The sequence below is a fragment of the Drosophila teissieri genome, chromosome 3R (genome assembly GCF_016746235.2).
Source record: "Drosophila teissieri strain GT53w chromosome 3R, Prin_Dtei_1.1, whole genome shotgun sequence".
NCBI lineage: Eukaryota > Metazoa > Arthropoda > Insecta > Diptera > Drosophilidae > Drosophila > Drosophila teissieri.
Window position 1 is genome coordinate 17,410,698 of NC_053032.1, and position 10,303 is coordinate 17,421,000.

Here is a 10,303-nt window from a genome sequence, read left to right on the forward strand (position 1 = left end):
TGGATAATTACGAGTCTAATTGTTAAGGTCCTGCCGGATTGCAGGATTCTAATTGCACGTTTCATGATCGCAGTAAATTAGCTACAGGCAAATATCTACTTAGAAGGAAGTATCTTAAAGAAAACGTCTGCAGAAAATTTATTTTCAATACAACATTTTTATTATTTACCTATGCCTTAAATAAAATAAAATTGTACTTTATAAAGTCAGTCTACACTTAAAAATAAATAAAGACTGATATAAATTTCACTGTTGCGATCTAGTATTATTTTATAATTGCTTCATTTTCTCACCATCTTGTCAGAATTATAGGTTCTGCTTTTGCTAACAATAATTGCTACTTGCGTTAATTGCTTAGCTAGTGTTGATTTAATTGCAGATTTTAAACTCATCGAACTCATTTCAAGACCCTATTTGCATAAAATAGATAAACCATATAAAGAGATTTTGTTTAGAGAATCTATAAAATATAATATTATATGTATTAAAAACCGTTATATTTCAACGTTCGCCTTAGATGAATGCAATGTAAGGCTTCCGTTCGCGTTGCGGAGGCTTAACTGTACTTAAAATTTAACGGTAAGTGGTGCGTAGTGAGTGCCCCTGGTGCATTTCATAATTTTGTGTGAGGCCTGCACTGCTCAAAACGGGGGTGAGTTTACGCAAACACTTAACGCTCTCCGCTCTTGAGCAATCTTATTGTTTAAATGCCTTAACCTCCCCTCTCGATCCCCACCAAAATCAAGGCCGCCCCTTATCTATAGTTTTTTTTGTTTTTTTCCTTAAGTGGGTCACAAACTGCGGCAAACATAAACAAATCGAGAGAGAGAAAGGGCGAGAGAAATGAAACCGAGAGAGCATGCGTGTTTGTATCTGTATCTGTATGTGAAAAGTATCTGGAAATGTATCTGCGGCCCTGGACGAGCGGTTTTCGTCATTTACAGATACACAGCTGTGAGAAGTTTGTTTTCCGTTCGCATTTGGATTTTGTAACGCGACCAGCGGCGGCAGCAGGTTGCTGTCGAATTGGAGAAGAAAATCGCTGAAAATAATTGAAAATTTGTTAATTATATTCACAATTATCCAGAGTGTTAGTGGGCAGCTAAAGCCAAGAAACTTCAATCGTGCAACCGCTCAAAAAGTAAAGGAAGAAAAATAAAGGAAGAACGCAGTTCTGCAACGCATAGCACAACTTGAAAAATAGGAAAACAACGGGAAAAATTGTGCGAAATAGCGATGAAATGTGTTTACAGGCGTTAAATACAAGAGAGTTTCAATAGTAAACTGCTTAAAGTTTGAAATAATTACAAAATAAACGCAATTACAAAACCAAAGAATCACGTATAGACAGCACAAATTATGCTAAAACAAGTTCCCAATACATATGTAAGCAATTAATAACATTTTCGACAATCCATGACAAGGTTGTTACCAAAACTCTGAAAGAAAATACTCAAATAATTCAGTGACTTCAGCGAACAGAAGTTTGAGATTTAATTGAGTTGCTGCATGGGGAATAGTCTGATAACGAGTGGAAAACCGAGTCAGCGCCGTGAAAAGAGGCTTTTCGAGAGGCTGAGCTGCAGCTACGCTCAGGTGAGTTGTGTACACATTTCGGAAAATTCGGAAGGGTTGGCTGAGAGGAGAAATTGGAAGGTGGAAAAACGCACTTAACCTTGGCAACCAAACGCTGACGGCCCGAGAACAGGTGGTCAGGTGCATCGAACCCTCACGGGGGAGGATCACAAGAGAAAACCTATAGGTTATTGCCATGGTTAAGGGAAAATGCTAATGATAACTGAAACGTTTTCCGCTACTTAGCCATTTCCAGGAATATTGTCAGAAAAGTACCTTTAATATGAACGAGGTATATTCCGTCTAACTCCGTAATATATAATATATTATATATTGTAAATATAACTTCACAAGATCCCAATAATATATTTGTGTTTTCCCTTCACAGGCTCCCAACAGAATGGAGTTGAACATGAATCCCCTGCTGGCCCTTGCCCGTTCCATTGCGGCGCCACCGACACCGCCGCCAACCCCGGAGAAATTGGACGCGGATAAGGAAAAGGATAAGGATAAGGGTAAGGAGGGTCACCCCAAAGCTGCCATCGAACTGCTGCCCAACGAGATGTGGCTGGAGATCATGTCGTACCTCTCGTACAACGACCTGCAGCAGTTGCGCATGGTGTCCTGGCGGTGCCGCGATCTGGTTCATCGTCGCCGATTCATGGAGAAGGGCAAGGTGATAGTGACGCAGCACAACCTGGAGGCGCTCCACAAGCATGCGAAGGGCGGAAACTGCTACTTGAGCTTCGAGCGGATTGAACTGCGGAATCTACGCCAGTGCCGCCAGTTGGAGAACTTTCTACGTCTTGTGGGCCACGAGGTGAAGCATCTGCAAGTGCGCCATGCTCCTGTTTTCCGTAATCTGGATGGCAAGTTGCCAAACTTGAAGGTTCTGACCATTGCCACGACCAGTTCCATGGATGACCAGCATCTAAAGGCGGTGGATGGCCTAGACATGAAGCAGTTTGCCCACCTGGTGGGATTCGAATGCGATGGCGTGAGCTTGGACTCGTCGCTTAAGTTGCTCATGTTGTTGCAGCTGCGACGGACGGAGAACAAGGTGCAACTGCGGCACCTGCAATTCGAGTTCCGGCGGAACAACGAAAACGCTCTATTGGATGTCCTACAGGATCATGCAGACACCTTGGTGTGCGTGGACTTGTTCTTTAGCTGCTCGCCGGGCATCGATACACGTGAGTGGTGCCAAGCCTTCGAAAACATGCACAATCTGCGCACTCTCAAGCTTTCCGGAAACTGTCATCTGGTCCTGTTGGAAGCCGTCCTTAGAGCCGTTCCGGAGTCAGCACCAATCCGGCAACTGGACTTGACCGGAATGCTATCGCTCACCAACGAACTGCTGCTCTATATAGCTGGCAAGTGGCAGAGCACTTTGAAGGTGCTGGACCTCATGTTTTGTGTCCAACTCAACGCCAATTGCATTGATGCACTGCGCCAGCTGAGTGGTCGCTTGGAGGCATTGACCATGGCCTACTGCAGAGAGCTGACTGGAATGGGTTTGCTTCAAGGGCTGGCCGGCGATATCAACTACAGCCTGCAGGAGCTGCACCTGGAGGAGACCATATTCTTGGACGAGAGCTCCATGTGCCAGCTGTTGGAGCGACTGCCCAATCTTCGACGCCTCAGTTTGGATAACTGCCGCCAAGCGGTGACGGATCGCACAATGGCCACCATTTGCCAGTGAGTACTCTAAGTTATACAATAATCTTGATTTGAGCAACACAAATATACACTCATTTATTGACAGATACCAAACAAGACTGCGAAATCTCAACATCGATTACTGTGTGAAGATTACGGATCAGGGCCTGATGGGATATGGAGAGACTCCGTATCCCATAAGTCGACTCCGCGGATTGAAGGAACTTAACCTTAGGGGCTGTCGCAATGTCACGGATAGTTCTTTAAAAGTTGGCCTGAAAATGCCAGAGCTGCGAGCCCTTTCCCTGGGCTACTGCAGCCGACTCACTTCGGAGGGATTCGAGGCAGTGACCCAGAACTGTCCCTCGCTGGAGGCACTTTGCGTGTCCAGTTGCTTGGCAGTGGATGATGAGACTGTACTGAATATTGTAAGCCATCTGAAGCGCTTGAGAATTCTCAACCTAAGCAACTGCGCCAAGTTGACTCTACAATCGATCCACCACATCCTGGCACATGGACACAATCTAGTCGAGCTGATCGCCTGCTCCATTGACGGCATGGATCACGAGCAGGCCCAGCGCATTCTGGAGTCGCAGAGGCCACAAATGAAGCAGGTGCTTCTATAGCAGGAGAGGTACATCCACTGACGGAGACGCAACACTCCCCATCACAACGATTGGGGGAGTCACGACGATGACGAGTTCGACGACGATGAGACCGAGATAATCGAGATCGTAGTTTAGTCGCTCGGGTGACGTTTAGATTAAGAGGCAGCTGAGCGTCAAACGTACATTGATTTATCCCTAAGGAAATTATGTTAGACCCTGAAAACTTTGGGAAAAAACTTTAGAGGTGATACTTAGATTTTTTAAAGACCCATCCGATTACTATGTTAAGATCAGCCACAACAGAAGCCAAATACGAAAGTACAAGTATTTATCCCACCCAAAACCAACTTAACATTTCGATTAACGATTTATTTTGAAACTATCTTGAGACCCCAAGCCAATGCCATCAATAGGTATCTTTAAACTTTATACTACGGTCATCAGATTTTGAAAGAATCGAGCAATACCAGCAAGTAAAGACTTATCCTAAACTTTACTCATACGTAATCTGAGGCCATATTAGAAGCCCAAAGAGCTTGCATTTCTATACTCGTATACCTATTAATCGGGTTAATCAACGAAACAATACTTCTACAAATAATACTTTGAGTGTTGTTCCAGTCAATATATTAATCAGAGTGTGTCTACAATTTTTATATCTTACATAGCATAAGTATACGCGGTTGATAAACACTTTCAAGGAACGAGTTGCGAAAAGAGGCTGTTAGAATAAGTGGATGTTCAAATCTAACCAACCAATACACGATATATTTTTAATTTTAATTCATACTTGTAGATCTAAGAACAGTTTTCAGAAAAGTTTTAAAAGAAATCGTTGGATTTTGGTATATGGGAAGGAAGCAAGACTCTCCCGATAAGCAAGAACGGAACTTTTGGAATATATATTCTTTTGAAGAATTTTACTTTACTTAATCAACTTTGAACATTTAATAAATGTTTGCGTGTGTTATAAGCTAATCGAAACGAAGGTAGAGGGTTCGACATAAGATGTGTGCTACGTATAAAGGATATTCAGCTTCTTTTGAAGAAAATTAATAAATACTAAATACTTGAATGTCAAAACGTGAAATTGTTTTTCTCTAGTGGCAATACTACTTTTTGATTAAATATAGTGCCGGTGGTGCCCTACCTAACTTTGTAGTTCACCATTTCCGTGGCGGTGCAGCACATAAGCTTTCATCCTTCACCCAAATCACCTTCCGACGTTGATTGATGGGCTTTTCCTAGCGCTTCGCCCGCTTTTCATTTCCCCCACATGGATTGAGGGAGTGGGTGGAAAGCTCTGCAGCTCCCCGCTGCACACGGAAAGCTTTTCGAGTGGGAAAAACCATTCGACTCGTGCCAAATTCCAGCGGCATTGCACGCACTTTGACACCCATCAAGAGGCGTGTGCCGGGTTTTGGCCGATAACTGGGCAGGGGGCGGCTATATCTGCCCATAGATAGGTGCGGGGGTCGGCACACTTAGCGTTTGCCGGTGCTAAACGAGACGAAACGAAACGAAACAAATGAATGAAAATATTATGTGGCCATAGAAAATGTCACTCGTCGACGGCGTGAAGCAGCTAAAAAGCCCGAACTGTCTTGAGAATCGCGAGGCGCTTTCGGCCAAGTTAGTGGCTCTGCCATGGCCCGTTGTGTTGTTGTTGGCGCACAGTGGCTAATGTCCCGAGCCAACGTTGCTGCTCCATAGACACTATGAAATATTGTTGCCAAAATACACACACGAATGCGGCCCGAGACGGATCCGTAAATAAGACTGGAAGGTGCGCGAAATTCTGGATGACAGTGCCAGTAAGTTGGCATTGGGGAAGGTCTGTCTCTTAAAATGTGTGCATCCCAAAATAATGAATTCCCTAGTTAGTTTCCTAGTTAGTATAAACTATTATATTCCTGTATCAAGTATTATTACTATCCAGTAGAATATAATCGAGCTTACCTTCGCAATAAGCAAAGATATTCCTAAAAGCAACCAAGTAAGTTCAAGCTTGCTCGACATCACTCATACGCACGGTTGCCGTCGTTCACGATTGCATCTCTAGTATTATTGCATCTTGTTTTCCATTTTAATTCCAAGATTGTTGTTTACATTATCGAGGTTTATTTAAGATTATATGCATCGCAGAGTCAAAATTCCCAACAAAGTGTTTTATAAATGGGCCAAAACAAACATTTTTACAAGTTTTTGATAGTTAGCCATTTTAATTACCCAAAAATTGCGTTGTATTCGAATCCATTGTGCTTAGCCGCTAACATGGGCTGGTCCCATCAAGATATCTTCGCTTTTTAAGATTTAATTGAGCCGGCACGTTCGCTGGACGCACGGTCATTACAGCCATGTCGCTCACCTTCCGCGTACATGTGAGGGAAAAACAGCGACGCTTCGTCGCTGGCTTTCAGATACAGATAGAAATCTGAATGAAATGTCGCTGCGGCTTATCAGATAAGTTTGGAGCGCGCTGGAGTGCGGTTGCAGCTGCTCTCGGGAATCAGAATTCGAATAACTCGATAACTTAACTTATTGAGGAGAAGTCGGGCCCCCTAGAACAGCGGCCGGTAATACGGAATACGGTGTACGGTATACGGTATACGTTATACGGATCTCGACCTCGTCGGTAATTTGGTGCGTTTGCGTGCCAGTCGAGTATCTGAATCTTAGAATCGAGTATCTAGCATTGCGAAGCGCGAGTCCAGACCTCGAGTCCATTCCCTCCTCCGCCCGGTCGCCTCCAATAAATTATTATAATTAGCATAGTTGAGGGGACATCCAGTCGCAGCCGCAGCCGCAGCCGCAGCAGTTAAACGGCAGTGGAATTTAGCGCTGTTAGTGGAAATTTTGTGAAAACAAAAGAGGAAAAATTCCAGGCAGCCGGCGCCATGTCCGCTGGCAATGTGAGCCTCGATCTTGGCCCGCCTCGCGATCCGCTGGCCATCGTGATACCCGTAACGGTGGTCTACTCCCTGATTTTCATCACTGGTGTGGTGGGCAACATAAGTACGTGCATTGTGATTAAGAAGAACCGTTCGATGCACACGGCCACGAACTACTACCTCTTCTCGCTGGCCATCTCGGACTTCCTGCTCCTGCTGTCGGGCGTTCCGCAGGAGGTGTCCTACATCTGGTCCAAGTACCCGTACGTGTTTGGCGAGTACATCTGCATCGGACGCGGTCTGTTGGCGGAGACATCGGCGAATGCCACGGTGCTAACGATTACGGCCTTCACGGTGGAGCGGTATATTGCCATTTGCCATCCGTTTCTCGGCCAGGCCATGAGTAAGCTCAGTCGCGCCATTCGGATCATCGTCCTGGTTTGGATCATGGCCATAGTTACGGCCATTCCGCAGGCTGCCCAATTCGGAATCGAGCACTATTCGGGAGTGGAGCAATGCGGCATTGTGCGGGTTATAGTGAAGCACTCGTTCCAGCTGTCCACGTTCATCTTCTTCCTGGCTCCGATGTCCATTATCCTGGTGTTGTACCTGCTGATCGGTGTGCACCTGTACAGGTCGACCCTGGTGGAGGGTCCCGCCTCGGCTGCCCGGCGGCAGCAGCTGAAGAGTGTGCCCAGTGATACGATCCTCTATCGCTATGCCGGATCCGCTACCGCCATGAGTCTCAATGGAGGAGGCAGCGGAGGAGGGACAGCGGGATTGATGGGCGGCTCGGGGGCTCAACTCAGCTCGGTGAGAGGTCGGCTCAATCACTATGGCACCCGGCGAGTACTCAGGATGCTAGGTAATTATAGAACGATTCACGAATAGCTGGAGTACACTGGGGAAAAATGCCGTCAGAAATGCGAGAGCCCCAAATTAAATGAGAGTTTTTTTAGCCGCTAAGTAATCATTAATTAATAGTAATAAGATGATTAAATTGGTACGAGATTTTGAGTAACATAAAATTTAAGATTCCAGATTTAAAATGGTTTAGGTTTGTCAACAAAACTAAGTTAAGTCTTACATACTCGAAATTCGTTTCATATTTTTGTTTATTATTTATAATGTGGCACCATTTTAGAAGCCCTACTTCAACTTTTGCTGAGTGTATGCCAACTGTTTGACCATATGGCCTAAGCTGGGCTAATCAACCCGTCTGCAGCCAATTTACTGCGCTTGTCATTTTGGCACTCTCCATTTATGATGACAATTGCGATTACCAAAAAATATAATCGTCGACTCTTTATCTCTGCCTCTCGCTGCGTCTTCCCCATTTCCATTACCATTTCCACTGCCATTGCCATTCCATTTTCATCCCCACGTCACTGTGTTTTCCCGCCCCCCTTTAGTGGCCGTTGTGGTGTGCTTCTTCCTGTGCTGGGCCCCCTTCCACGCCCAGCGACTGATTGCCATCTACGCCCCTGCACGGGGGGCCAAACTGCGGGATCAGCACGAGTTTGTCTACACGGTGATGACCTACGTCTCCGGAGTCCTCTACTACTTGTCCACCTGCATCAACCCGCTCTTGTATAACATCATGAGCCACAAGTTCCGAGAGGCCTTCAAGGTGGGTAAAACAGCGGTCAAGGTGTATAGTAATATAAAATCTTTTATCTCAAATTGATTTGCTTTAAGTTCCTAGGATATAAAACGACTTTTAGATGCTATTAATATGCTATTTTTAAGAAACAGCGCTATTATCGAATACCTCGACTATGAGATACCCTACTGATTATCCATCCTTCCAGGCCGTGCTGTTTGGCAAGAAGGTGTCCAAAGGTTCGCTGAACTCGCGAAACAACATCGAATCGCGCCGCCTGCGGAGGGCACTAACCAATTCCAGTCAAACGCAGCGCTTCTCCATTGAGTCGGCGGAGCAGCCGAAGCAGTCACAGTCGATAATGCAAGCAAGTGCCCCCTATAATCAGTGGATAGTTCCGATATTAACTGGCTCCCTCTCTCTCTCTATATATATGTATGTACTCCACATCCAGAATCCGACGAACAAACCGCCAGTGGCCCCTCAGTACGCCATGATCAGTGCCCAAGTCAACTGATAAACTCGAACTGACTCTCTCGTGCGGCTTCCTGATGCTAATTTATTTGAATTCTGTTTAAGCCAGTTATTTGTCGTCTATTGCTATTGTTGCTATTGCTGCTACCAAAGCGTTTTGTTTCAACTGCATTTGCATTCTTTTGCATTTCGCAATTAAAAGTTAATCGCAGTCGAGCGCACTCTCTCCCTTGAGCATTAGGTTTTTCATTCATTCAGCTGCGGATATCGGCTGGAAAAAGTCCTAAACTAGTCTTTCAAGTATTCAGAATTACTCAGTCTAAGAATATTCGATCTTTTGACTCATACTATTCAGCATACTGGCGCTCTTAAAATTAAACTTTAGTCAGAGCTGGGGGATTTACTCTTAAACAAGCCTGAGGCGTTTATAAACCTAATAACATTATCGATAATGGTAAGCATAAATCAATCACTAGTGAACGCCCACCACTTAAATATAGGAACGTAATTTAAAAACAAAAAGCTAATCCATTGAAATGTAATAACTTGTTCTTTTAAATTATATTTAAATTGCCTAGATATATATTTTAGTTACCCAAATGTTTCACATACATACCAAAGTGTAAGACAGATGTGCTTTTAAAGTGTATAATTAAGAAAATGATATAAAATCTTGGTTTATTCTCTATATTATATTGAACCACCTTTAGGAATAAGATTTCAAAGATTTAGCTTTCAACTCAAATCAAATGACGGACAAAGTTCGCTTACTAATCAGAAGCACAGAACATAGTATATGTGTTGTGTAAATATCCTAGAGATACCTTAAAGGATGAATTTGCTGTATTAAGATTATTCCCATGGCTGCAAATAAAGCTTAGCATATTCCGCGCCCGCTTATTTTCCGCATCTTTCTATGGATTCACTCTAGTAAAAATGTAATTTGGACATAAAATACATTTGGGTTTTTATCGATTGTGGCCCTGTCGTCTGCGCCTTGCTGACTACAAATGAAATTCTAATGAGGTGGCGACTGGTTCAAGGTCATGCAAATGCAGGGACGCGCGGCGCATTAGTAATCCTCGAAATTGTTATGAAAATGCAATCAGCCAAATGGAAACGCCAGCCAAATTCACAAAAAGTGCAAGTAGGAGTGGTATTGGCCACGATGAGGAACAAGACCCGCATTAAAGCGACGCAAATGCGTCAAAGTCCAAAGCGCAGCGGGCCATAAAGGAGCAAACAAGTCAGATGGCTAAAACAAAAACGATTTGTTCTGCCAACGTCACGTAAAGCCAAAAAAGAATTGGCTCAATACAACCGGCACGAGGAGCAAAGGCCACGTACACACCCACACACACACTCACACACACATGGCCGCAAAGTGACGTAGAAATTATGAAGTTTGTGATTTACGAGCAAATCGGGCGAGAAAAAGCAGCAGGAAAGTAAAGCAGAAAAAATGGTAAATTGCAGAGGTAAATTACTAACCG

The 10,303-nt window shown here is 44.3% G+C and overlaps 2 protein-coding genes across 3 annotated transcripts; both read left to right on the top strand.

Annotated features, from left to right (window-relative positions):
• Positions 1–423: 423 nt before the first annotated feature.
• On the top strand, positions 424–4,625 carry LOC122620269 (dynein regulatory complex subunit 6). Its single transcript, XM_043797653.1, has 4 exons — positions 424–579; positions 788–1,596; positions 1,964–3,273; positions 3,341–4,625. The coding sequence occupies exons 2-4, from the start codon at positions 1,510–1,512 to the stop codon at positions 3,858–3,860; spliced, it is 1,917 nt and encodes a 638-aa protein (XP_043653588.1). The 5' UTR covers positions 424–579; positions 788–1,509; the 3' UTR covers positions 3,861–4,625.
• A 2,028-nt stretch (positions 4,626–6,653) lies between these two features.
• Positions 6,654–9,662, top strand: LOC122620270 (pyrokinin-1 receptor). Of its 2 annotated transcripts, XM_043797655.1 has the most exons (4): positions 6,654–7,598; positions 8,146–8,363; positions 8,545–8,703; positions 8,791–9,662. In XM_043797655.1, the coding sequence occupies exons 1-4, from the start codon at positions 6,740–6,742 to the stop codon at positions 8,851–8,853; spliced, it is 1,299 nt and encodes a 432-aa protein (XP_043653590.1). In that variant the 5' UTR covers positions 6,654–6,739; the 3' UTR covers positions 8,854–9,662. The 2 variants fall into 2 exon arrangements, with proteins under 2 accessions (XP_043653590.1, XP_043653589.1); XM_043797654.1 differs by having other exon boundaries at positions 6,656–7,598; positions 8,545–9,662.
• Positions 9,663–10,303: the final 641 nt, after the last annotated feature.

Coding starts and splice junctions, on each gene's coding strand:
- LOC122620269 (XM_043797653.1), top strand. CDS start 1,510: ATGGGGAATAGTCTGATAACGAGTGGAAAACCGAGTCAGCGCCGTGAA. Junction 1,597..1,963: donor TGAGCTGCAGCTACGCTCAG/GTGAGTTGTGTA, acceptor TTCCCTTCACAG/GCTCCCAACAGAATGGAGTT. Junction 3,274..3,340: donor ACAATGGCCACCATTTGCCA/GTGAGTACTCTA, acceptor ATTTATTGACAG/ATACCAAACAAGACTGCGAA.
- LOC122620270 (XM_043797654.1), top strand. CDS start 6,740: ATGTCCGCTGGCAATGTGAGCCTCGATCTTGGCCCGCCTCGCGATCCG. Junction 7,599..8,145: donor GCGAGTACTCAGGATGCTAG/GTAATTATAGAA, acceptor GCCCCCCTTTAG/TGGCCGTTGTGGTGTGCTTC. Junction 8,364..8,544: donor AGTTCCGAGAGGCCTTCAAG/GTGGGTAAAACA, acceptor CCATCCTTCCAG/GCCGTGCTGTTTGGCAAGAA.